The sequence below is a fragment of the Urocampus carinirostris genome, chromosome 10, assembly GCF_059441175.1.
Source record: "Urocampus carinirostris isolate Australia breed hairy pipefish chromosome 10, RoL_Ucar_1.0, whole genome shotgun sequence".
Classification (NCBI taxonomy): Eukaryota; Metazoa; Chordata; class Actinopteri; order Syngnathiformes; family Syngnathidae; genus Urocampus; species Urocampus carinirostris.
This window is the reverse complement of record NC_142358.1, coordinates 29,951,186-29,977,966: the sequence shown is the minus strand read 5'-3', so window position 1 is coordinate 29,977,966 and position 26,781 is coordinate 29,951,186. Positions and strand designations below refer to the sequence as shown.

Genomic DNA, 26,781 nt, shown 5'->3' with positions numbered 1-26,781 from the left:
GAAGTACCAACACTTCATAATGACCTCAAGTGCATTAGTCATATTATTTCCTCTGTTTTTAACAGTCTGGCATGCAAGAAAGACAAACAAGTATAAAAATTCAACAACATTCATTGGAGGAAATTAAGGCATTTCAAGGCTGAGCACGGATATTTGTCATAAACTTGTTTGGTTAGTTGTTACAGTACTTAGGTCAGGTGGCCTGGAAATTTTACACTTAATTGTTCGTACAAAACCAACAGAAAGTATTTTCCATTTTTTACAATGCTTATCCTCATGAGGGTAGCAGGGGTGTAAGATTAACTCTGGCTGGTTGCCAGACAATCCTCAATGGAAATTCTTGCTCCCATAATTCACGAGCAAGACGATAAGTGCAGTTTAAAGCAGGGGTGAAAGCTACTTCTTCGTTACTGATTAATGTGAAAGGTTGCCAGTTTGATATACATTTCTGATAAAAGAAATCTCATTGCCGTCATGTTATTACTTGGATGTGCGATGAGGTTCATGTCTAGTGAAGCACAGTCAGATCTCCAAATGAATTAACCTGATGAACAGCTTACTCATCATTTGATCTGCAACATTATTCCATGAGGAATTACAAACTGGAGCATAGAAAAAAAACCTTTTAAAAGGCTATTGACTTACATTTACTTATAAATTAAGTTTATCTGCAGCTCCTTTTGAATAAAAGCATCGATAACTTGCTTGAAAAGTCCTCCATTTTTTCTCTATCCTTTAACTAATATGCACTGCTTTGATATAAAGTCCAGTTTGGTAAACAGCATATAATCCTTCAATTTCTGGAATAAAGGCTAAGAAACATGTCAAATTTTCCAGTTAGCTGCACATTAATTGGCGAAAGCTTGCTTGTATTCCTTAATTCACCAATGGAGGTTAACTATTCGTGATCTCACTATCCCCCCCAGACATTAGGTATGCAGTTCTCCTAACTCCCCTCCTGAGGGCTATAATGATTCTCGGCAGCTACTCTCTCGAAGTATTTTTACAGTAAATGTGAAAATTCATCAATTTGGAAAAAGAAAAGAAAAAAATGTGAAGTTAAATGAGAAATTCTATGATGACAGGTGAGGCACAGTACCCCCCCCCCATGTCACTGGCTGTTACCATGTCACTGTTATGTTATTACTAGGGTGTAACTATTAGGAGTTGGGTAAATAGGATTTGTTAACCTAAATAGCATTGTCCTCAAAAAAAAAAAAAAACATTGGGTGATTACTTACGTTTTATAATTCTATAAACATGTTTTCAGTGTTATCATTAAGAAATTACCATGTCATGTATTTACTGTAAAGACACTGATCATGTTAATAGTTTCTTAGATAGCAAATACCACAAACCTAAAACAATTAAAATTCCCCCGAAAATCATAATGACCCATTACGAGTGACCTAAGAAACAAGACTTAGATCAAAGTTTAATTACATGTAAGAGAATCCATACAGATGGCAGATATTTTTTGGGCCACATCAGAAAAAAAACACTCGAGTGGCACAAAAGCAAAGTGCAGAAAAACAGATTAATACCATAAACGGTTGTCTTTTATTGGGGCAGGGTTTGATACACAGGAAGTTAGGTAGCGAGGCAACAATTATGGTCCAGGATGCAGGCGAGGGGTTGGTGTTCCAGTCAGTCCAAACAGCAAGGCCAACAGTCATAAAGTTCGTCAGGGAGTACTACTTGAAATTATTTCTAATGGCAGACAATGGTACGGTACACTGGAATAAGAAGATAGAGAATCGTGCTCAGGACGTGACATGAATGAAAATGAGCTAGCACAGAACCCTGAAGACAGTGTTAAAATAGTGACGAGGGAGAGTTGTGATAGGATGAAAATCAAGACAAGTGACTGCAGCTGTAAAGAAGAAAACTAGACCCGGAAGTGTGTGACCAAATTACTCAAGGTCAGTGAGATGGGAGACAGAAAGTTACAGATAGCGAGTGAACCTACGGAGAAACGGGAGCGCAGGATTGTGACAGCCCGTTTATGTCAGAAGGAACTTCCATAGGACAACAAAGAGGTTAACGTTTTTGGAAGCTGTCGTTAATAGTATCACCACTCCATGCAAAAATGAATGTAAAAGCGATCAGAGGCATTCGGCCCAAGACAGAAAGATCACACTTTTTGTAGAGACTATACGTGCAGTAGCCTGTGAAAATATAATTAATTCAACATGAAGGCAAACCTTGAATCTCACAATTGGGTGCTGAGAAGTTACAGCACAGGAAAATGAAAGTGACAAGGACAATTGAAGGTCACAGGAAAAGAGGAAAAAGAACGCAGAGGGAACATCAGTGTGGCCGCATGTGTCTCACGCAATGTTGCATTAGTACAGCACCTCACATTTCTCTGCTTTTATCCATCCCGCCCTGCATCACCACACAAAAATTCTATCTATCCACCAACTTGGAGGTTGGACAGCCCCATAATTTGATACTGATAGAAATCATCTGTGATGATTCGGAAAGACCTAATGATTGGCTTACATTACAAAGTGAAATCTTATTTGCGACCATAACCGAAGAATCCAACCTGCGTGTCAATCAAAAATCTTTAGGGAATTGGAGTCCTTCAAGATGAAGTTCTTGAGATTTTTATGACATCACAGAACATGCAAACTATGGATTGCCAAAGCACGTCTTTGCATTGTGAACACCTCTCAGTTTTAATGATGTCATTTGTAGCACAGGCAAGAAAAGCATTGTTTGGTTCTCACTTTTGAAGTTTACCACCTGAGATGACAACATGAGGTAAGCGTGGGTCCAAGTGTCTGCTTTTCTGCATTATAATACAGGAAAAAAACTAAGAAGGAAAATGTGTCCCAAAAAATCTCAGAGTACTTCAGGGGTCTGCTACTTTCAGTGATATTAAATAGATAGTACAAGCAGTAATCGGTCACAGGGATCCTCCAATTAACACCTTGTCTTTTTCAGATCAAGTCGTATTATGTTGGAACTGAACATGAAAAAGCGAGAGCGTGGAGAAAAGACAGTGTTTTGATTAATGGCTTTAGTATCCTTCGGTTCTCAAACGAGATTGTCCGACCTCGCCCCAGTGGAGAATACGCGAGGTGTTTGAGGTTTGAGATTGAAACCAGATATTTCTGTTCTCACTGGCTCTTGTCCATCACTCGGGCTGAGAACAGGACCAGTGAATGAGAGTCTTGGCCACATTATCTGGCCAGTGTCACTCTTCAAGAACATTTTACATTCTTGCTCTTACATGTGTCCCCTTTAAATACTACTTTTAACTTTTAGGGTACAGCAATGACTTGTCGAAGACACTTTTTCAGAGTGACTTGTCAATGAGTCTGTACCAGGGGTCTCCAACCTGCTCCCTAAAGACATCTGAGGTGCCCAGGGACTTGCTCTGAAAATAGCTCACTTGTGCTGGGTCATTGTGATTTCTTGTGAAATGGTTTACTGAGTCTATTGAAACCTGCTCCCAATGATTAACCTGGTAATAACATAGTAACAAAATAGTAACAGCATGAAAAGTTACTTTCGGAATGGATACCAAACTGGGTATCCTTTGCACTAATTAGTAACTAAAAGTAGCGCTTGGTTTGAAAAAGGTTCGGGACGCATTGCCTACACCTTGTAAATAATAAAAAATGTACAGCAATTGGCCCTAAATCTAAATTAACTAGCTCTTATAATTGCTGGTATTTGACAGTGTCCATCTATTCACCAAACTAAGCAACTGGGATAATCATAAAAAAGTAACAACAGAAAGTAAGCTAAATCCATGTTTTCTTCTCCGTACTTGATTTAGTTTAAAACCATCTAGAATAAAATAGTCACTTGCATACCATTATTATCACAATCATATTAACCCTAACTATAGTATTAATGGCCCAATTTTCATGTATCTGATAAGAGATTAGTTTAAAGATGGATTCCTGTCACGGGGGTATTTTGTTTTGTCATATGAAAATAGGCAGCCAAACCAACTCCATTTTAATCATAAAAAAACAAAAAACAAAGATAAACAATATGAAATGGCCTTAAATGGAGCGAACCAATGATGCATCACAGTAATTTATCGCTCAACTTCATATTTCTCTGTCCCCTTGTTCTGGGGTGTAGTATTACATTTATAGACCCGTCGTCTTGGATTGAATTGTTGAGTGTTTGCTGAGATGTGCGGGAGGTTGGAATTTTGTTACAGAGCAGGTCCCAAGGGTTTCCTATTTTGCATAGAGCGCGATACAAATGTATCTACAATATACGACAAGTATACAAAAATCTATCAACTTGTCAGAAATGGAATAAATGCTGGGAAAAGCGCCAATGGAAATTTCTCATTCGATATCGACCTTTATTTCAGACCCTCCTCGGGTTGTGCTTTGTCAACAAGCAAAATGACATACGGTTTACTTTAAGTCATTTTTATGTTATGAATGGCCCATGTTTTCTGCATGTTGATTTTCTTTTGTCTTACTTGTCGAAAAAATGTGGTTGTTTAAGCCAATAGTGAATTTGAAATATGGCCAAATGGCTTGCGTTCGAAACCCTCTATGAGAGTATTACAAATGCAAATAACCTTTTTCACAACTTAAAATGTCTTCGGTTAAAGCGGCCCAAATATGCCTAACCGAAAATAAAAGAATGAATTAATGAAATAAATGGGTATAAAAACATATTTCAGAAACACAAATACATAAATACTTGTGTTTTACAAGATTTTCTGTGTTTCATACACCGTTCCTGAATAAGCATCACGGATGTCAGAGTGGGCCTTTTTGCATGTTGCAGAACCGTAACTCCTAGATATGCCTGACTTTGTTATGTGTTTGTCGCGGGTGCTAGTTTGACAATAAACTAGCACCCGCAACACCATCAACCTTGGTGTCACTGCAATGGGTGCTCACTTTTGTGAGTACACTACTAAATTTACCTTGGAAAAAATGTTAACAGGTGGTATCAGTGTCTACTATATGTATTTTACCTTCTGTTCTGCTTCAACTTCCTTTTTTACAGTACTTCTACTGGTTCATGTTTATTTTCTCAATACGAGGGATGCCACTGCCAAGTAGTGGCAGGAGTTTGTCACAAGCCAGAAACGGAGACAGGACTCAATAGCGTTCGTTAAACTCAGTTTTATTGAAAAAGAGAGCAGTGCTGATCGTCGGCTGATGGCAGGAACGCAAAAGTACCACTTACGCGTCGAGCGAGGATAGTCGTGGGTGGCAGGAAAGCTGGTCGGTTGCCGGGACAGGGGAGCAAGGGCGGTAATCGAAAAAAGGTCAGCAACAAGTATCAGGCAGGAGACAGGGCAAAACAGCTCGATGGCCGGGACGGAAGAGCAGGCCAGAAACGGGTCCAGAAACAGGTCGGCAACGGGTAACAGGCAGGAGAAAACAGAGCAGGAGATTGTCGGAGGGTTCGATGCTTGCGTAGGTTCGCAGGACGGTCTGACGCCGGTAACAGGGAGCCGGGGTGTTTAAAAAGTGGCAAGAAGCCAATCAGCGACCAGGGCTGTTGGCACCAGCGGGGAAGCGGCAGGTGCCCCGAATCAGTAATAGAAGAATAGAATAGAATAGAATATACCTTTATTGTCATTGTTACAAATGGGCTAACATATTGTGACAACGAAATTGGGCATGACACTCCAGTTTTACACATAGTGAGGGTATGAGCAAGAAGATAAAGGAACAGAGAAGATAATGTTATAAAACAAGGGGAATAAGGCTATAGTTATAATTTACATGGTATTTACACAACAATGTCAGCATGTGGGATGTTACATACAGGGTTGTCGTGATAACGTTGTATCGTAACGGTTGTGCAATATTGCATTTGGTGCAAAGTCATCATGGTGCAAAAATAGTCCGCATATACATTGGTGCAAGCATAGACATCATAGTGCAAAAAAAGGAATGGTCAGACATTGTGCAATTTGAGCATTAAACGTAGTGCAGTCGACATGTGCAAGAACAATCATAATAATCATGACAGAGTTAGTCAGTATGCTATTGGACCGGTTTGATTGTCTCAGCAGCGATCAGCAAGGCATTGTTCCACCTACTTTATTCCAAACAGAAAAGGAACTTGTTGGGATTCAACTGACAATGCCTCTCCCCCTAAATGGCTATGTTCTGTGACTGACACTCGAAGAGTCAACCCAGTCACAACTGCTAACCTCAAGCGAAAGTTCATCACTGTTAGTTTTCCAGTAAATTATTTTGCTGGTCCTTTTTTTCCCAATTCCCAAACACTGGCACTTGGACTCTCAGCTAATGTTGAGGTCAGCCTCCATGAACACTTTGTGAGAAGGAGATTAGCGAGGAACTCTTAGCTAAGCTCAGAGGCTCGTGTTGCATGCTTTGTGTTCTTTTTAAACGTTCGGGAAGTTCGAACTCTTGCTTTTCCTCACACATTCTTTATCATCTTCACTAATCATTGTCATTACATTCACCCCGAGCTGGGTTCACTCTAAGGACTCATCCGGTCTATCTTGTTCCCTTATTTGACCGGCTTCCATTGTTCACTTGGTCTCATGCCTGAATTTTAGACCCTGAGTGAAACTTTTTGGGATTTTTTTCAAGACAAATTTATATATCAAGTACTCTTGTCTCAGACCAGCTTGTTCAAATAGAGTACATCATCTCTTGGGAGTGTATGCTATTCTCCTAAAGCCGTTACTGGCCTAGTTTGTTTTTTGTCATTTACATTATTTTCTGTTTCAAGGTATTAGCGTATTGTGCACATTCTTAATGAGTTAAGTAGAAATGTAAAGCGTCTTAAAGCTTGGCATGCATGTCCACTTGATAGCTGTGTGATCAATTAATCAACATATTCAATGATTGAAGCTCATTTATTTTGAAAAGGAAAGCAACATTACTATATACGCCTATGATGGCGTTTTCAAATACCTTTTTTAAGTAAGGCATGACGCTGTTGTCACATTCACGATTCAAGATTCAAGGTTGTCTTTATTATCATTAACATAAAGATGAATTAAGTGTTCTTTGTAACTCTGGTGTACAATGATGATAAAATAGGTTTAAAACTAAGATACAATTAAAATCAAATCACATATGTATTTACAAAAGGGAAACAATTATGTACACATATTCTGTGTTGTTGTATATGCTCATCAAGGTGCTGCTGAGTGTAAATAAAGGGCGTTGTGTTGTGGCTCACAGCCTATAGCTTATTTTTTTGCAGTGTGTGATGGCGCCAATGTTTCTGTACCACTTTCCTAGTGGAAGCGGTACAGTCTGTGGCCCGGGTGGCTGGGATCCATGGCTATGGCTTATGCTCTCCTCGTGCAGTCTTAACAACCTTTTTTTCTCTCCTGTGCCACGCAGCTGCCATACCACACGGTCACATTGAGGCAGAGGATGCTCTCAATTGTTGCTCTGCAGAAGTGTAAAAAAAGTCACCCTTCTAAGCATCTGTTGTTTGTGTTCCATTTGAATGTAAAGGTTATGGCAATTTGGGAGCCGGAGGTCTTGGAGGAGGCGGTTATGGAGCAGGAGGCCTTGGTGGCGCCGGCGGTGAGTACCATAGTGCAGTGTGTTTGGAAGTTGTCGATTTTTCACTTGTCAAAAACACACAACTTGAAACTGTTGATAGCTTTTGTCCAATTTCAGACATAACTTACATAGAATTATTTCTCATTTATGAATTTTACATGTCACATGTAGGTGGTTATGGAGGATATGGTGCAGTTCCTGGTGGAGTCCCTAGTGGAATCTTCCCAGGGGCTGGGCAGAAAGCCGGTAAAAGAGGTACGATTATGACTCAGGAATAGGCAAAATTAGAAGTGTCATAACTGACCGTTTGTGTTCTGCGATTCATTTATTGCCCCATATCGTATTCAAAAAATAAAATTTAACATACCGTATTTACCACTTTTTTTTTTTTTTGCCTAAAAAAAGAACTCAAAGCTTGGGTGCGTGCAATACATGAGGTTTTACAGTGGTATATTACCATGATTGTGCTACGATTGATCGATTAAAAATATCGCTGATCACAATCACATAGCATTGACTGCAACGGAAATCAAACCCGGATCGTGGCTGTAAGAAACATCAAATTCAAACCACTCAATTTTATCTCATTACCACACTTTTATTACTCACTGTACGAGAGACAAATGTTAGAGAATGGAGAAAACAGAAAGATATAAATAAATGCAAAAATTTGACGACGATTTCTCTGACTACTCCGACTATTAGGACATTGAATAAATACATTGTACATTTTATGTTGGTCTTGTGTTTATAGTGTCAATAAATGATTTTAGTCATGGCTGCACATATTGACCAACGTTTGTCAATTAAAATGCTTAATTTGATCACCCCAAAAAATGTCAAACTAAATTTAACGCCAATTCTTGAAAAACAAAAGTAGGGATGAACATTATACACAAGTGTGCATTACACACAAATAAATATGGTAGGCCATAACGCTTGCCAAAAGAAGAAAATAATAGATTGGTGGGCATGTTAGGGTAGGCAAGTTACAAATGGATTACATACCAACTATTACATTTGTCTATAATCTATATTATGAAGATTTCTTAAAAAAGCAAAGATCGCATTAACTATAACAAAACGAACACAATAACTCCTCAAAAGTCATTTTAGATTCTAGAAAAATCAAGAAGTTTCCAACCTTTTATGCTCAGTGTCTAAGTCCACAATAAGTTCACCTTCGGGAGAATTTGCTATGGTTATGATTTTGTATATGGAGGTGCGAAGGTTGACCTAGGTCTGTGTAATTAAATATTTAAATTTTCTAAACTGTTTGTTTGAATACCTTAAACGTTCAAACTGGTAACAGTTAAACCAATATTTATGAAACACGAAGAATAAATGATTTATTACTAGACTTGAGTTTGTTTGCATGTTAAATAAATCGAAGTTGAATATTCTTTTTTTACCATGCCCTATGCATCCTTTGATTTTTTGTGTCCTCCGGATCTAGACAAAAAGTTTGAACACAGTTGTACATATTCAGTGTTCAGTTCTTCAGTGTCAATAACACATAAGTACAAATACAAGCGCCATAGACATATTTCTGACTTTAGAAAGGTTTATTCCCCAATATTTTTTCCTTGGGTGGATCAAGTTACAAAATTTCCGAGATACAATAAAAATCATGTTGTTTTATTGTTACATGTTTTTCCATTGCAGGTCCAGGAGGTCACCTGCTACCATTTGGAGGTAATATGTTAGCTGGCATATGTTAAAAAATATACTAAAAAAATGTTGTCATAATTGTCTGAGTTCTTGCCCGTTAATAATGGAAAGAAAAAAAAAAGAATCACATTAATAGAAAATCGGCATGAAAACGAATGCTTTGGACAAAAATCTACTCCCACAGAGTTTATAGTGACCTCACTGTCTGTGCTGATTTACTTGAAATTAGCTCCATTTATGACGTGGACTTTGGCACACAGCACATTCCTAAATATTGGCTGGCAGGAAAAAAAAACTTCCCTTGAATAAGTCTGGGATTTCTGTTTTGATTTTCCTGCAATCCTCGGAATAATATCTCTTTCTCAAAAAGAGCAAAGATATAATAACGTTCGTTTGCCAAACATTTCCTCAGCAAACCTCCGGAGGCCACATACTTATAGGTAGTGCGCAACGTCTATGCAAGCATGTGTGATTCAGGAATTTTAAAAATTAGGAGTTGAACAAATAAAAGATGTTGTCCTTGCTGTGGCCAAACTGAGAAACTGATAACTCATATCTTACATGAGCGCTTAGCCATTGAAATGAGGCATTTGTTGAGCACAGCTAATAAATGACATTCATTGTGATTTTCTCCAATTATTGTAATAATTGATCACAAACAAATTGAACTTGACATTTGACAGACTGGAGGTACAGATACTTTAATAAATACACTAACTGTCTCTATTTGCTTACACAGGAGCAGGAACTCTTCCTGGCGGAGGTAGGACACACAACTTCCTTTATTTTTACGTTTTTTGTGCTTAGAAGACCTCATTTGACTATTATGTCCCTATATTCCAGGCCCAGTCATCCCCCAGACAGGCTTGCCAGGAGGGGCTGGTTCAGGTTTAGGAAAGAAAGCTTCCAAAGTACCTGGTAGTGTATCATCTAATAATATACTTTTTACGATCATTTGCAGACCGGATATTATTTCCATGTGATCTATCCATGAAAAATCAATCACATCAAATTGGTCTAGAATGATGATTCACGGCAAGGATTTTACTGTGTCTAATGCGGGCCCATGGGCTCTTTTGTATTTGAAATGCTTTAATAGCTAATATGGAGATAATTTGCCACGTTGGATTTGTTGTTGCACAATACTTTCCTTGAAAAGTGAAATTGTATTTCCTGTTGGACGACAAACTATACATTCTCTTATGTTTAGCTTCTTTATTGTTTCTGTCCAGGTGTGGGTGTACCAGGGCTTTATCAAGGTGGACTGGTACCAATGAATGGTATGTCAAAACGCATTGATCGATTACTGACAGGCAATTGAATGCACATGTTTTTGATTGCCGCTTTCAGGATTTGGCAACCGTGGCATTCTTCCAGGAGTTGCAACTGGGAATGGCCTCAGTCAAAAATCCCGTAAGAAGAAGAAGTACTCCTGTTTCTCTTTTATTCACTAATATCTACCAAACAACATCTTATGTACAGAAATCATGATACTTACCTCTTTTAAATGACTAAGAAGCATTTTTGGAGTTTGCTTTTACATGACCAAAGTCAGTTAAATTCTTCAGACAAATGTTTGCAGCCGGTAATCTGACTTTCAGAATTACAGAATAGCATTCATTTTGAAAGATCATTTTCGGGCCTCTGACTTGATAGTTTGTTTGTCCCTTCTCCTTGTCTTGTGTTTGCAGTCGGAGCAGGCGCACAAGGTGGACCAGGGGGAAGTAAGTTCTTAACTCTATCACTAGTCTTTGATAGTACATCATTTTCAAACATATTTTTAAAATTGATTTGTATTTCAGACTATGGTGGGCAAATGCAGCCTGGGGTTTTCCATGGATACCCTCTGAAATCACCCAAAACTCAAGGTATGATTTTATAGCAAACATTCAGGTGGATTAATTACTTTAATGAATAAGAGATTTATTAATTAATCTGAAGAGACACTTTTAAAACCTCTATTCATATTGTCTCGATTTGGAGCACCACATCAGTTTTTAGAGTTTTATCAGGAGACCGTATGCAAACTAAACAGTCAATAATCTAAGGGTAGCTGTATGTGAATTTAGGTGAGTTCTTTGTACCCTTTTAGTGGTACAGGTTACTTTAATCCGTACACAGAAGTACTCAATGAAGTTGGAATCTTGTGCATGTTTAATATAAATCTACAAAGTGGATTTATGACAATAAGACCTGGGAGCTAAGTATGATAAGGGGAAAAAAAGTTATATAAAAGTGAGACATAGTTAATAAGCTTCCAAACAATGCATAGTGAGACTGGGATGATGTTAATCAAACAATTTGCAACATAGTACTCCATCTGGCCAGCAAAGTTATGACCCATGACTGGCTTGACTAGAACCATGGTAGCCTGGCTAGGTTCAGTAATCTTCAAGCAAGACAAAAACAATTCAAAAAAGTCTGTAGTTCTTTAAAATGATTAAGCCCTCATAGTTTTTGGGTTACAGCTTCCAATCCGTAAGTACCACGGTCTTAGCTGGGACCTGGAGGCAACCTTGCTTGGCCTTCAAGTCTTGCAAACTAGTTACTTTGATGCCTGAGCCTGTCACACATTGATGGAATCAAGATGAAAAGCAAGCATTTTTTTTAAAAAGCAACCACTCTCGAATGTGCTGTAGCAAACGTTAGGAACAGCCAAGTCTTATTTATCGGCTATTTCTTACAATGGAGAGTGATACGAACAAATTTTACTCATATTTAGCAACCGAGTTAAGATCCTGAGAAAAATTGACACCAACTAGGTTTCATTTTGAAATAATGTAATCTAACTGAGGATTAACATTAACAAAAGTCAAGACATTTAATTACTAAACTAATATTCCTGAAACGGATGCCAGTCATGGCATTATACATGCACATAATTAAACACAATCGCAAAATTCAGTTATGACATGTTAAACAAGACAGAAAATAATGTAAATTTTCTGTTCCAAGAAGTAAAAACACGTGTTGTTAGATATTATCTTGAATCAGCTTGATGCTGCACCCCTCGGTCTCGAAGACTATGCAGGTTCTTAGGGATAAGGTCACAGTACTATGCTTGTTTTCCTGGAAGGTTGACAAGTCAAAAAAGGCTTTGGCTGTCCATGATGGAATGGCACAACTGGCCACCATCTGTACCTCTTACATATGTAATTTGTAGGGAAGGAAGTCCTCTCCTTTATGAAGTACTTAACGAGGTTTGTTTTATAATGAGCAGTTATATAGACAGCTTGTCTTGCTTTGAAAGATGAACATTAATGATTTATTGCTGGTTACAACTTACAATGCTATGTGCTGGCATCTCTCCATTCTATTAAGTCACATTTAATGCACATGACTGTGACTTATAATTGGAATGAGCTCATTTGTTGCAAATTTGTTTTTCAACACGAATGCATCTCTCTTTAAAGATTGTTTTGTTTCTGTCCTTAGGTGGCCTTGGAGCAAAACCTGGAGGCGGAAAGCTTCCCTTTGGTACAAATGCGTTTCTTTCTCTGGGATCAAAATTGATGGTAAATATGACATCATCTAGTGATTACTTGTGTATTATTTTGGGCTGTTTCAGGCTATGGGGGATTTGGTAATCAAGGAGCTGGCCTTCCAGGAGGTAAAGGTGGCTCTGGACCAAAGCCTGGATTTCCTATGGGAACTGGTTGGTATTCAAAGGACTCGCTTCCAAACCTGGCGCACAAAAAAGGAAACTATGGCACATAACAAACCTTTTTTTTTTTGGGCAGGAGTAGGCCCAGGTGGCATCTCACCTGCACAAGCTAAATCAGCCAAATATGGTAAGCAATTAATACCAAATATAATGTTGTTTCTTGTTTGTTATTAGTAATGTAATGTATTTGTTTTCCTTTCCGAGGTTTGGGTGCTGGTGGTTTTGGTGCTGTTTCTGGGAGTGCTGGTGGTTTTGGAGCCATTGCTGGAGGTGCTGGAGGGTTTGGTCCTGGTGGTCCCGGTAGTGCTGGTAGCGTTGGTCCTGGTGCAGGTGGTTTCGGTGGACAGTTTGGAGGTAGTTTGTCCTGAACAGAAAATATAAAACAGACATTCTATGATATTGGCCCAATCCACTGTGTCTTTATGATGATTTGTTGAGCGTTTTGATATTTATTATAATATTATAATGCAAAAAAATAGTTTCCGTACATTGAGTTTTGTTCCTGTTTTGTATAGGAGGCTATGGACCTGGGTCCAAAGCTGCCAAATATGGTAACTAAAATTCCAAACAGTAACATACCATTATTTTTGGACATTACTAAGGTTTCTTGTATTTCTCCCTTACAGGTGGTGTACCCGGGGGTGTTCCAGGTGGTTTACCAGGTGGGGTACCAGGTGGTTTACCAGTTGGTGTTCCAAGTGGTGGATACTCAGCATCAGCCAAAGCAGCTAAATATGGTAGGCACAATATTTTTTCTAGTGCTTGAGACAAAGGTGGTCTCTGTTCCAGAAAGAAGTTGATATCATTACAACAGCGGGTAGCGTAGCATGTGGGGTATCTGGTGGCGTACCACGGGGCGTAACATGTGGTGGATATTTACCGTAAAACAAATGAGCTAAATAATGTGGGCAAAACGTTATTGTTTTTTGGGAGGATTGTCATAAGGAAAGGTATTATTCTGGAAAGAAACATTACATGATACACTAACAACATTTTTTCCTTAATTGATCTTAAGGTGGTGTTCCTGGTGGTGTACCAGGTGGTGTACCAGGAGGTGTCCCAGGAGGTTTGCCAGGGGGTGGACTAGGTGGTGGATATTCACCATCAGCCAAAGCAGCTAAATATGGTAAGCACATAACTAATGGTTTTGCTAGTGCTTGTGAAAAAGGTGCACAAAACTGGGGCTGACATTGAAGATAGGGTGTGTCTTTTGAGGTGTCCTTAAAACTTTGAAAGAAGAGTATTTTTTACTCATGTGTTAGAAATGCCCACCTGAGTTCAAAGGACCTTTATAATTTGTTTTCCCACTGCGCCATTCTGCTTTTATCTTACTTTTATCAGAGCTGTTTGGGACTCATAACACATTTGGAAGCAGGAAAAGGGGGAAGTAGGAGCGGAGATGCAGAGAGGTGTCTTCCTTGTGCTTGCAGTTTTCTGTCAGTGTAGTATGAAAATGGTGAAAGTAAATAAAAGACTGATACAGTCCAAACACCAACGCAGCCCCCCCAAATAGATGACAAAAAAAACAGAGTTTATGCAAGTGTGTAGAGGTACTTGCACATGCCCATCAAGCAGTTTGACAGAGTATTCAATAATGAATTTAGCCAGAAGATGGCATCTGCAAGTAGAAAAGCTCCACATTCCGGGCAGCATCTTTAAATTAAGATAACAGAATGATACTGCTGTACCAGGAGGTCTACCGGGTAGCGTGCTGGGTGGAGTACCAGGTGCTGTACCAGGCGGGGTACTAGGAGGTGTGCCAGGAGGTGTGCCAGGAGGTGTACAAGGGGGTGGATATTCACCATCAGCCAAATCAGCTAAATATGTTAGGCACATAGCTAAAAGTCTTGGCAGGGATTGTGATATATTAGCATATATCTGGGCTAACTTTGGTGTAAAAACCTGAATAAGATCACCAACACAAGATGCTGTACCAGGTGGCGTACCAGGTGGCGTACCAGGTGGCGTACCAGGTGGCGTACCAGGTGGCGTTCCAGGTGGCGTACCAGGTGGCGTACCAGGTGGCGTACCAGGTGGCGTACCAGGTGGCGTACCAGGAGGTGTACCAGGTGGAGTACCAGGGGGTGGCTATTCACCATCTGCCAAAGCAGCTAAATATGGTTAGCACAAAAATAGTGATTTGGGTATTTCTTGCAATAAAAGGGGTCTCTATCCTGATAAACTTTTCTTATTTTACCCCAAAGGTGGTGTACCTGGTGCAGTACCAGGTGGAGTACCGGGAGGTTTACCAGGTGGAGTACCAGGAGGTGTGCCAGGGGGTGTTACGGCTGGTGGATATTTACAGTCAGCCAAAGCTGCTAAATATGGTAGGCAAAAAGCAAACAGCTTTCTTAGTTCTTGTGATGAAGGTGTTTGCACAGTATGTGCAGTGGTCCTTGTAACGTACAAGTTAATTCCATTTTCCATTCTCCATAGGAGGTGGTGCACAGGGCAGTTTTCCAGGCGGTGTGCCAGGTGGTGTACCGGGTGGCGTGCCAGGAGGTATACCAGGTAGGGTTCCAGGATTTGGTGGATATCAACCAGCAGCAAAAGCAGCTAAATATGGTACGGATATCTTGCTGCTTGTAGCATTTTGTATACTTTGTGTAAAATGTTCCTATAGGGCTCTCTCATGTTATAAATCACTTACTTAGATAACATTTTACCTGTAACATTTTATAAGAGTATTGAACTACTTGACAGGTGGCGGACAAGGAGGTGTACCAGGAGGTGTGCCGGGGGGTGTACCGGGGGCACTACCAGGAAGTGTGCCAGGGGGCATACCAGGAGCTGGTGGATATCTTCCTTCAGCAAAAGCAGCAAAATATGGTACAGGCACCACTTTAATTTGTGTAACAAAGATTCTGGCACAATTGGACTGTATTATGGGTAGCAACATAAAAAAGATGCAGTCAAAGGATCTTACTCAAATTGTTTACTGCAGGTGTATCAGGCGGGGGCGCTGGTGGTGTGCCAGGTGGCGTGCCTGGTGGCGTGCCTGGTGGTGTACCAGGATTTGGTGGAAACCAACAGGCGGCCAAAGCAGCTAAATATGGTAAGGACATGCCTGTGCACCAAAATTTGCTTGATGTTACCGCTGGTGGTGGTGTTCTACTGAGAATGGTAGACGTAGCTTGAGCAGACAATACATTACATTTATGCAATTGTTATTCATCAAACCATCATAGTGTCCTTTATACAAACACATTCATCGTATCAACACACGTTTTTAACAGAAACTGTATCTAACACAACTGGTTGTGTTCAGCTGGTGAACTGTCATGAAGCCAGAGCGTTTGTAGATGTAAAGTAACTTACTTACAAAGTGACCACTCGTCTATGACACATGCTTGTCCTACAGAAATTCTCAATCTTGTTGGGCACTGTTGGTTGTGATTTTGTGAAACAGGTAAACTGTAGCAACATAAAAAATCCAGGTGCATCCATTATAACGTGAATTTTCTTCATTGGTGGGCTACCAGGTGGTGTTCCAGGTGGAGTACCAGGTAGTGTTCCCGGGGGGCTGCCCGGTGGTGTACCAGGTTTTGGTGGTTATCAACAAGGATCCAAAGCAGCTAAATATGGTATGGCAGGCTTTCTGTTTATCACATTTCTCGATGTTGATAGATTGATTTCTTGCATTCATTTTTATGGCAGATTTACTTAAGCAAAATAAACTACTCCATTCAACCATAAACTGAGAAAAATAATAAATAAATGAATAAAAATACAAAACCTTTTGCTTTTTTTCTTAGGCAATGTACCAGGGGGTGTACCAGGTGGAGTACCCGGTGGTGTTCCCGGGGGTCTACCCAGTGGTGTACCAGGTTTTGGTGGGTATCAACAAGGATCCCAAGTAGCTCAATATGGTATGGCAGCCTTTTTGTTGATCACATATCTTTATGTTGATAGATTGATTTCTAGGTTTGATTTTAATGGCAGATATAGTTTAGCAACAGAAAAATATATAAATGATAAATACACGAAACCTTTTCGCTCTTCTTTTAAGGAAATGTACCTGGAGGAGTACCAGGGGGTGTACCAGGTGGTTTTGGTGGTTATCAGCAAGGATCCAAAGCAGCTAAATATGGTATAAACAATACTCTAACAGGGCTATCTTTATTCTGGAATTTCCGTTGGTGTAGGCAGAATGCATTAAACAAAAATTGGTCATTCTTTTGTCTCCTATTCAGGTGGTGTTCCTGGTGGTGTACCTGGTGGCTTACCTGGTGGCTTACCTGGTAGCATTCCAGGTGGGATCCCTTGATGTGTGATGCATAAAATCTGTTCAATATTCAAAATTGTCTGACCGTCTTCCCCTGGTTCATTGTGTATGGAAACTACAGGAGGAGCAGGAGCAGGGTATGGAACAGGAGGACTAGGAGGAGCAGGAGGAGTACCAGGAGGGGTTGGAGGAGGACAGTACTCTCCAGCTTCAAAAGCTGCCAAATATGGACAAGTACCTGGCTACGCACCAGGGGGAACAGGTGGGCAAGTCCCTGGCTATGGACCAGTGGGTACAGGTGTGCAAGTACCTGGGTATGGACCAACTGGTACAGGGGGGCAGATTCCTGGCTATAGACCTGGGGGAGTTGGAGGAGGACAGTATTCTCCTGCTGCAAAAGCTGCAAAATATGGTACGGTCAGTTTAATGCATTGCAATATTCATGCCAGAAATGTCCCTATAAGCTTGAGTCTGATTTTAAATGGATATAATATTCTTGGATTAATCAAAAATATTCTGGTTTATAGGTGGAGCAGGAGCAGGATTTGGAGTGGGAGGCCTGGGAAGCACAGGTAGCCAAGTACCTGGTTTTGGCCCCGGTGGAGTTGGAGGTGGAGGAGGACAATACGCTGCCAAATATGGTAAAGCTGACAAAGAATAAATACACAAACTAAATATATATTTAGAAATGTATTCCATTTTAAGTTGAAATCATATAAGATTCAATTGTTTTGATTTTGTAGGTGGGGCAGGAGCTGGGTTAGGAACAGGAGGATTAAGAGGCACAGGTTTTCTCCCAGGAGGAGCTGGAGTTGGTCAATACTCTGCTGCAGCAAAAGCTGCCAAATATGGTAAACAAAATAAAAGCCACTTTTAGAGAAATCCACATATTACATAAACATGGATTCTTCCATTTGATATAGTCAGAACACTTTGAAATGTGACTTTAGGAGGAGGAGGAGCAGGGTTGGGAACAGGTGGACTCGGGGGAGCAGGAGTAGGAGCAGGCCCCGGTTTGATACCACGAGGAGTCGGAGGAGGACAATACCCAGGTGCTGCTGCAAAAGCTGCAAAATATGGTAGTGGAAAAAATCAATGGTATTGGGAAAAAAATAACATGGCGTATGTTGTTTTTTTTATTTCTATATAAGCATACTGAAATCATTTTACCGGGTAGATTACCAGGTGGTGTAAAAGGAAGTTTTTATTTTTTACAGGGGGAGCAGGAGCTGGGTTAGGAACGGGAGGCTTGAGGGGAACAGGGGTAGTACCTGGGTTGGCACCAGGAGGAGTTGGAGGAGGACAATATCCAGGAGCTGCTGCAAAAGCTGCTAAATACGGTACTGAAAAAAATATCATTGTGGAGTTTTTATTTTTTTTATTTTTATATCATCATGCTGAAATAATTTTACTTTGCTTTCCAGGGGGAGCCGGAGCAGGGTTAGGAACGGGAGGCTTGGGGGGAACAGGAGGAGGGGTCGTACCTGGGTTCGTACCAGGAGGAGTTGGAGGAGGCCAATACCCAGGAGCTGCTGCAAAAGCTGCTAAATACGGTACTGACAAAATATCAAAATGATATTTGTTTTTCTTACATAATTATATCAGCAGGCTGAAATCATTTTACCTTGTTTTACAGGGGGAGCAGGAGCAGGGTTAGGAACGGGAGGCTTGGGGGGAACAGGAGGAGGGGTAGTACCTGGGTTTCTACCAGGAGGAGTTGGAGGAGGACAATACCCAGGAGCTGCTGCAAAAGCTGCTAAATACGGTACAGAAAAAATATCAAGATGATATTGTTTTTTCTTATATAATTATATCAGCAGGCTGAAATCATTTTACTTTGCTATCCAGGGGGAGCAGGAGCAGGGTTAGGAACAGGGGGCTTGGGGGGAACAGGAGGAGGGTTTGTACCTGGGTTGGTACCAGGAGGAGTTGGAGGAGGCCAATACCCAGGAGCTGCTGCAAAAGCTGCTAAATACGGTACCGAAAAGGTTTTCATTATGGAGTTTGTTGGTTTTTTATTTTAAAATTATCATGCCAAAATCATTTTAATTGGCTTTACAGGTGGAGCAGGAGCAGGGTTAGGAACGGGAGGCTTGGGGGGAACAGGAGGAGGGGTAGTACCTGGGTTCGTACCAGGAGGAGCTGGAGGAGGACAATACCCAGGAGCTGCTGCAAAAGCTGCTAAATACGGTACCGAAAAAATTTCAACATGATATTTTTTCTTCTTATATTATTATATCAGCAGGCTGAGATCATTTATCTTTGCTTTCCAGGGGGAGCAGGAGCAGGGTTAGGAACGGGGGGCTTGGGGGGAACAGGAGGAGGGTTTGTACCTGGGTTGGTACCAGGAGGAGTTGGAGGAGGCCAATACCCAGGAGCTGCTGCAAAAGCTGCTAAATACGGTACTGACCAAATTTTCATTATGGAGTTTGTTGTTTTTTTATTTTGTAATTATCATGCCAAAATCATTTTAATTGGCTTTTCAGGTGGAGCAGGAGCAGGGTTAGGAACGGGAGGCTTGGGGGGCAGAGGAGGAGGGGTAGTACCTGGGTTTGTACTAGGAGGCGTTGGAGGAGGACAATACCCAGGAGCTGCTGCAAAAGCTGCTAAATACGGTACTGAAAAAATATCAAAATGATATTTGTTTTTCTTATATAATTATATCAGCAGGCTGACATCATTTTACCTTGTTTTACAGGGGGAGCAGGAGCAGGGTTAGGCACGGGGGTCTTGGGGGGAACAGGAGGAGGGGTAGTACCTGGGTTTGTACCAGGAGGCGTTGGAGGAGGACAATACCCAGGAGCTGCTGCAAAAGCTGCTAAATACGGTACTGAAAAAATATCAAAATGATATTTGTTTTTCTTATATAATTATATCAGCAGGCTGACATCATTTTACCTTGTTTTACAGGGGGAGCAGGAGCAGGGTTAGGCACGGGGGGCTTGGGGGGAACAGGAGGAGGGGTAGTACCTGGGTTTGTACCAGGAGGCGTAGGAGGAGGACAATACCCAGGAGCTGCTGCAAAAGCTGCTAAATACGGTACTGAAAAAATATCAAAATGATATTTGTTTTTCTTATATAATTATATCAGCAGGCTGACATCATTTTACCTTGTTTTACAGGGGGAGCAGGAGCAGGGTTAGGCACGGGGGGCTTGGGGGGAACAGGAGGAGGGGTAGTACCTGGGTTTGTACCAGGAGGCGTAGGAGGAGGACAATACCCAGGAGCTGCTGCAAAAGCTGCTAAATACGGTACTGAAAAAATATTAAGATGATATTTGTTTTTCTTTTACTTTTATATCAGAGTGCTGAAATCATTTTACCTTGTTTTACAGGGGGACCAGGAGCAGGGTTAGGAACGGGAGGCTTGGGGGGAACAGGAGGAGGCGTAGTGCCTGGTTTCATACCAGGAGGAGTTGGAGGGGGACAATACCCAGGAGCTGCTGCAAAAGCTGCTAAATACGGTACTGAAAAAAATTATCATTATGGAGTTTGTTGTTTTTTTATTTTAAAATAGTTATGCTGAAATCATTTTACCTGGTTTCACAGGGGGAGCAGGAGCAGGGTTAGGAACGGGAGGCTTGGAAGGAACAGGAGGAGGGGTGGTACCTGGGCTCGTACCAGGAGGAGTTGGAGGAGGACAGTATCCAGGAGCTGCTGCAAAAGCTGCTAAATACGGTACTGAAAAAAATTATCATTATGGAGTTTGTTATTTTTTTATTTTTATATTGTCATGTTGAAATCATTTTAATTGGCTTTACAGGGGGAGCAGGAGCAGGGTTAGAAACGGGAGGCTTCGGGGGAACAGGAGGAGGTGTAGTGCCTGGGTCGGTACCAGGAGGAGTTGGAGGAGGACAATACCCAGGAGCTGCTGCAAAAGATGCAAAATACGGTATTGGAAAAATATGTAAAACATTGCGTATGTTTTATATATATATATGTATATGTATATGTATATGTATATGTATATGTATATGTATACGTCTGCCCCGCTATATAATGATTGTTTTTTTTTTTTAATTTACAGGGGGAGCAGGGTTAGAAAAGGGAAGCCTGGGGGGAAAAGATGGAGGGGTAGTACCAGGAGGGACACCACACACTGCACTTAGCGGCCTTCCTGATGGCTCCTCTGTTGCCGTGCCAGGAGGCACTGGCGCTACTTTTCCTGGAAAGTCACGTAAGGCACAGAAGACGCACTTTTATTTTTATTCTCTACATTTGTGGATTTTTTTTTAGCTACTCTACTTGTTATTATTTCTGCAGCAAAGAATGTTGGTCCTTCTGGAACTCCCTTTCCAGGTAGGAGTAAATCACATGTTGTAGCTATACTTTGACTTAGGAGTGCCACCAATTTTAATACATTTTTTACACATTTGTGATCAGCCCTGCAATTTTGCAACTCTGCCACTGTGTAGTACTTCATTTACATACAATCGACACAATCAACTCTGCTTCGTCTGCCCCGCTGAGCTCATAGCGGCCTAGCTGTCTAACATTTCTAGTCCAATTACCTGTGCTCCCTCTCTTGGCAGGCCCTACCCCAATTGCTACTAATGGCAAGGCCACAGAGCTCCCACAGCCCAGTAAGATAAACCGTTTGCTTGTTTTATAACTTTTCTTCATTTATCGGCATCTGAATTGAAGGTGTTTTTGCACAGTAGTACTGGTCCCAAAAAAAAGTTAATTAGGGTTGATAATTACTGATAATAACAACGGCTGCTAGGGTGGAGAACCTAGTGAACTGACAAAAATATTATATTCCAGGAGACCTTGACAGTATTCACAGTAAAGCCGTTTTATTTCAGATGATTCATTTCGTATACTATTATGCGTTGAGTGGGAGATTCAGACCATCCATCCATCCATTCATTATCTGCACCGCTTATCCTCAGTAGGGTTGCGGGGGTGCTGGCGCCCATCCCAGCTGTCTTCAGGCAGTGGGCAGGAGACAATCTGAACTGGTTGCCAGCCAGTCGCAGGGCACACAGAGACAGACAACTCACTCGCTCATTTACACCTCGGGACAATTTGGACCAGCCAATTAACCTGACATGGATGTTTTTGGAATGTGGGAGGAAACCCGCGCAAACACGGAGAGAACATGCAAACTCCACACCGGAGGTTCGATCTCATGACCTCAGAACTGTGCCGCAAACACGCTAACCACTGCTGCCCCAGATTCAGACAAAATGCGCACTCATACTCAGGCCATTGTCCTGTACCCAAGCACGCTTGCTGGCCAAATCCGGATAACATAGATAAACGAAGGTGAGAGCAATCAACCCACACTTTTACACAGCACGTTTTCCCAGTTGTCCACGCTTTGAAAATTTGGGCCAGAGCCCAGTAGCACCAACTTATGCACCGTCACGGAAATAGACACTGCACGAAATGTAACGATGCGTCTCTTATTTAGTGTACATAAGAGCAAAGTATTTAGTGAGCCATCGAAACTGAAAAGTAAAAAAAAAAGTGTTGGCTTTCACATTATCCAGGTTGCTCTCCATAGCGCTGCAAAGCAAACAAAACACGCGCCCACCTAAGTCTTATTCTTATTCTCGCTCTAATCACGTGATGACGTTCATTTTGGAAGCAACTAGGCCCGGGCGTTGTTTGATTGAGGAATGCTTCAGGTCTTGTTTATTGTGCTTTATTTATTCAGTTCGTTATTCAATTAATTATGTTTCCCTTTTTTGACAAGAAAAACAAGTCAAAGGGACCTTGTGTATGATCGAGCACATCCTAGTGGTTAAAGAAAAAGTAATTTTAAAAAAACAACATTGATTTGAATAATCGGCAAAATTCATGAATAATCATATAAAGAGTGCCTTTTTGAAATAATCGTAGGTTGGGAATTTACTTTACATTCCATGAGTCTTACTTAGAGGAAGCTGACATTATTGTCTGCCATATTGCTGCTACAGGTAACCCTCCCAAAAAAACTAAATCTCTTTTAAAAGGCGGGGAGAAAAAAAAAAGAGGAAAAAACGGTCCGGTTTGGTCTTTTTTAGTAATATTGTATTATATTATTCCTTGTGTATTTTAGCTCCTTGTTTCAGTTTGCACTATACAATACAACGACATCTTGTGGTCAAATAATAAACACTGTCTCTGATATATTGTAAAGAAAAATCCTAAATAGTATTCCATCTATGTTATTAAAAAAAATTTAAAAATTTAAAAATGCTAAAAAATCTCATCTCTTATCTCATCTCATTAGCTGCACCGCTTATCCTCAGTAGGGTCGCGGGGGTGCTGGAGCCCATCCCAGCAATCATTGGGGCAGTGGGCAGGAGACACCCTGAACTGGTTGCCAGCCAATCGCAGGGCACACGGGGACAGACAACTCACTCGCTCATTCACACCTAGGGACAATTTGGACTGGCCAATTCACCTGAAATGCATGTTTTTGGAACGTGGGGGGAAACCGGAGTGCCCGGAGGAAACCCACGCAAGCACGGGGAGAACATACAAACTCCGCACAGGAAGTCTGGAGCTGGATTTGAACCCACGCAGGAGGTTCCCATGACATGAACTGTGCCGCACATGCGCTAACCACTGCGCTGCCGTGCTGCCTGCTAAAATATCTATTTAAGAAATTCACCTGTATTACCTCCAAAGCCATGACTCAAATAATGAAATCAATTTAAGGCACTTTGATGAGAACAACTATATCTAAAAAAACAAAAAACAAAAAAAATCATAAAATAGCATTCCATCTATGTTATAAAAATTTATAACCATCAACAAAATACCAAACAAATATATTTACAGAAAGGATTTACCTTTACTACCTCCCAGGCCATGACATAAATAATGAAATCAATTCAAGGCACGTTGATGAGAACAGCTATATTTAAAAATAATAATAATAATCATAATAATTTTACATGGTTACTGTGCTTCTTGATTTTTTGATGAGCCTTGGTTTAAAGTAAGAGATTGAGAAAGCAGTAGAGCAGTGTTTCCCAACTGTTTTTGATGCACTATGCACAATTTTGTTCATAAGAAGATGTGGAGGAACTGTCAAAAATGCGTTAAAGTTTATTCCAGGCACCATTTTGGTGTTGTTTTTATTTGTTTTAATGCTTAAGTTATCATGTTATCCCTCGTACGAATGTCAAACGCTATCAATGTAATCATAATTCACAGTGGGTACATTTGACTCAAACTCAATGTCAGTAATCCATCCATCCATTATCTGCACCGCTTATCCTCAGTAGGGTTGCGGGGGTGCTGGAGCTCATCCCAGCTATCTTTGGGCAGTGGGCAGGGGACACCCAGTTGCAGGGCACAGAGACAGACAACTCACTCGCTCATTCACACCTAGGGACAATTTGGCCTGGCCACTTAACCTAACATGCATGTTTTTGGAATGCGGGAGGAAACCGGAGGAGGAAACCCTCACCAGCACGGGGAGAACATGCAAACTCCACACAGAAAGGTTCGATCTCATGACCTTAGAACGGTGCCGCACACGCACCAACCTCTGCGCCGCCGTGCTGCCCAATATCAGTAATATGACATTGTAATTCACCAAATCAAATTTTAAAAGAAAAAAAATGCATTAAGTATGCTTGCTTTTGCACTGTTCAATTCTTCCAGGCTATGCTATCTTTTAAATTCTACAGCAGGTGTTTCTTGTGCTTTTGTTGCACTGGTATGTGAAACGTCACTAAATGTATCGGTTCAAATCATGTCCAGCTGTAATACAACTGCTGTAGAATGCTGCAAAATTGTCTCAGCAATTTGTTTTGGTTTTTTTCATTGCACTCTCCTTAGTCACATACATTAGTGCTATATACAGTAAATTCATCAATATGGCACCACTATGTTTGTATTCCATAGCCAGAGCAAGAGTTGCTATTTTATTTGTTAAGCTTTAAAACTTTTGTGTCATTCTTGGGCTTAACTATGTGAATATCTGTTGTTTTTTTTAGCCGGTACAAAAGGTCAAATTCCCAGTGGTAAGTGTGAAGCGTTTCTCATTGTTCCATCTCGTATTTTATCTACCATGTCTCATTTCTTGTTAAATCATAATTCACAACATATTGAATCGAGCAATATACACAATCACGACTTAAAAAGTAACGAAACAAAGAAATGTGATGGGTTTTTTTATAATAATAAAAGTGCTTTGAGAGTCATTACTTCATCTTAATTAGATGTGTAAAGATTTGGGAGTTTTTATGATATCATTTAATAGAACACAGTAGCATGTTTTTTCACCGCAGTAAAAAGAAATCCACAGTACAATTCCATAGAAAAATTGGGTTAATGCAACTTTCAAGCTTTCCTGTCTACTATGGTTGGGAGATGCAGTACTTAATTTTGTCCACATGGTTGAGACATAGACAACGTTTATGTGCTGTTCTCGACCTCAAAACTTGCTCTTTGCAGGTGTAGACACAGCAGGCAAAGGACCAAAGCCATTACCACAAGGTAAAAACACATATGAAGCCATTTTTTTCTGATGTATATACATTTCTCATCAATTTACTGTGTTGCATTACTATATATATATAAGTGCTCAACACAAGACAGACGATAATTGACACTTTTTCTTCTGGTGCATGGAAGCAAAACCAGTAAATTTGTCTCCTGGTTTATTAAAAACAAAAGACACAGCATACACCAATTAATTAATAGTACTTTGTAAAATTTCCAGATTGACTCGCTTACTTTTTAATGGTCTTCTGTTCAACAGGCACTGGAGCAGGTGTTGATCCAGGTTATCCTTACGGAGGCATGTTTCCTATTTTGCAATGAATTTTGAAATATATTTTTATTTTGTGTGAATCAATTCTTGCCATTGAGGTCAAATGCATATTTAAAGTTCACTGTGATTTAAATTATATTTTTTTTCTAATGAGATATGAAGAATCATATAGCCTTAATGGTTATTCATACATCATAATGAAATTGTACACTTAATTGCCTTCTTTTAACTTATTAAGTACATTTATGTGAAATAGTGTGTCGAGAAAGCAGGCTTCTGTCATTTACACTAAGGGTCATTAAAAAAAAATGCTGAGAGACAATTATTTCTTAAAGGGGCACTGTGTATTATTTAGATAAACAAGTAATAACATAAAAAAATATTTTTTAAAATAGTCAAAAATATATGAAGTATCATTCAAACGGGCATTTTTAAATACTCATAAGTGGAGAAATGTGCATTTATTTGACATAATATGAGCTGACACAATTGGCCACCATCTTGCTGCTACCAGTACCCGAAAAAGCCCAAAAGCTCGGGCAAGACCGGGCAAAAAAAGAGAAAAAAAAAGGATTGTTAACATTGAGTCTATGTAGTTTGTATTCTTTCTTGCGCTTTTAGCACTCATTTTTGGTTGCACTGCAAAATACGGTAACAATCTGGTGTTCAAAAATTACACACTATGCCTTTAACTATTAGGGCAAATGGCTGGGGTTTTATATGGATTTTCTTAATAACAATTGTTATCATGTTATTACTATCTTGTATTATGTTATTCAGTTTTTAGGTTCTAATTATAAGAAATCGGGGTGAATTAGTCTTCTCATCTCATCTCATTAGCTGCACAGCTTATCCTCAGTAGGGACTCGGGGGTGCTGCAGCCCATCCCAGCAATCATCGCTCAATAGGCAGGGGACACCCTGAACTGGTTGCCAGCCAATCACATGAATTAGTCTTGAGTAAACCAAAAAACAAATCAAGTCAATGGATTATTACTTTTA

General features: G+C 40.4%; 1 protein-coding gene across 1 annotated transcript in view; it reads left to right on the top strand.

The window, feature by feature from the left end:
* elna (elastin a) overlaps positions 1 to 26,781 on the top strand; it is a 77,119-nt gene that overhangs the window by 40,854 nt on the left and 9,484 nt on the right. Inside the window, exons 6-46 of the mRNA XM_088346275.1 lie at positions 7,452 to 7,523; positions 7,674 to 7,757; positions 9,168 to 9,197; positions 9,913 to 9,936; positions 10,017 to 10,091; positions 10,406 to 10,453; positions 10,524 to 10,586; positions 10,865 to 10,897; positions 10,976 to 11,041; positions 12,609 to 12,650; positions 12,742 to 12,828; positions 12,914 to 12,964; positions 13,042 to 13,191; positions 13,353 to 13,388; positions 13,464 to 13,574; positions 13,853 to 13,963; positions 14,775 to 14,957; positions 15,042 to 15,164; positions 15,274 to 15,348; positions 15,541 to 15,666; positions 15,782 to 15,892; positions 16,320 to 16,421; positions 16,593 to 16,706; positions 16,847 to 16,927; positions 17,031 to 17,090; positions 17,184 to 17,474; positions 17,590 to 17,703; positions 17,806 to 17,913; positions 18,013 to 18,141; positions 18,280 to 18,402; positions 18,487 to 18,615; positions 18,699 to 18,827; positions 18,911 to 19,039; positions 19,124 to 19,252; positions 20,825 to 20,953; positions 21,089 to 21,238; positions 21,325 to 21,360; positions 21,594 to 21,644; positions 25,002 to 25,028; positions 25,462 to 25,503; positions 25,769 to 25,807. Coding sequence (XP_088202401.1) covers positions 7,452 to 7,523; positions 7,674 to 7,757; positions 9,168 to 9,197; positions 9,913 to 9,936; positions 10,017 to 10,091; positions 10,406 to 10,453; positions 10,524 to 10,586; positions 10,865 to 10,897; positions 10,976 to 11,041; positions 12,609 to 12,650; positions 12,742 to 12,828; positions 12,914 to 12,964; positions 13,042 to 13,191; positions 13,353 to 13,388; positions 13,464 to 13,574; positions 13,853 to 13,963; positions 14,775 to 14,957; positions 15,042 to 15,164; positions 15,274 to 15,348; positions 15,541 to 15,666; positions 15,782 to 15,892; positions 16,320 to 16,421; positions 16,593 to 16,706; positions 16,847 to 16,927; positions 17,031 to 17,090; positions 17,184 to 17,474; positions 17,590 to 17,703; positions 17,806 to 17,913; positions 18,013 to 18,141; positions 18,280 to 18,402; positions 18,487 to 18,615; positions 18,699 to 18,827; positions 18,911 to 19,039; positions 19,124 to 19,252; positions 20,825 to 20,953; positions 21,089 to 21,238; positions 21,325 to 21,360; positions 21,594 to 21,644; positions 25,002 to 25,028; positions 25,462 to 25,503; positions 25,769 to 25,807 — 3,813 coding nt within the window. The remainder of the gene's footprint in view (positions 1 to 7,451; positions 7,524 to 7,673; positions 7,758 to 9,167; positions 9,198 to 9,912; positions 9,937 to 10,016; positions 10,092 to 10,405; positions 10,454 to 10,523; positions 10,587 to 10,864; positions 10,898 to 10,975; positions 11,042 to 12,608; positions 12,651 to 12,741; positions 12,829 to 12,913; positions 12,965 to 13,041; positions 13,192 to 13,352; positions 13,389 to 13,463; positions 13,575 to 13,852; positions 13,964 to 14,774; positions 14,958 to 15,041; positions 15,165 to 15,273; positions 15,349 to 15,540; positions 15,667 to 15,781; positions 15,893 to 16,319; positions 16,422 to 16,592; positions 16,707 to 16,846; positions 16,928 to 17,030; positions 17,091 to 17,183; positions 17,475 to 17,589; positions 17,704 to 17,805; positions 17,914 to 18,012; positions 18,142 to 18,279; positions 18,403 to 18,486; positions 18,616 to 18,698; positions 18,828 to 18,910; positions 19,040 to 19,123; positions 19,253 to 20,824; positions 20,954 to 21,088; positions 21,239 to 21,324; positions 21,361 to 21,593; positions 21,645 to 25,001; positions 25,029 to 25,461; positions 25,504 to 25,768; positions 25,808 to 26,781) is intronic.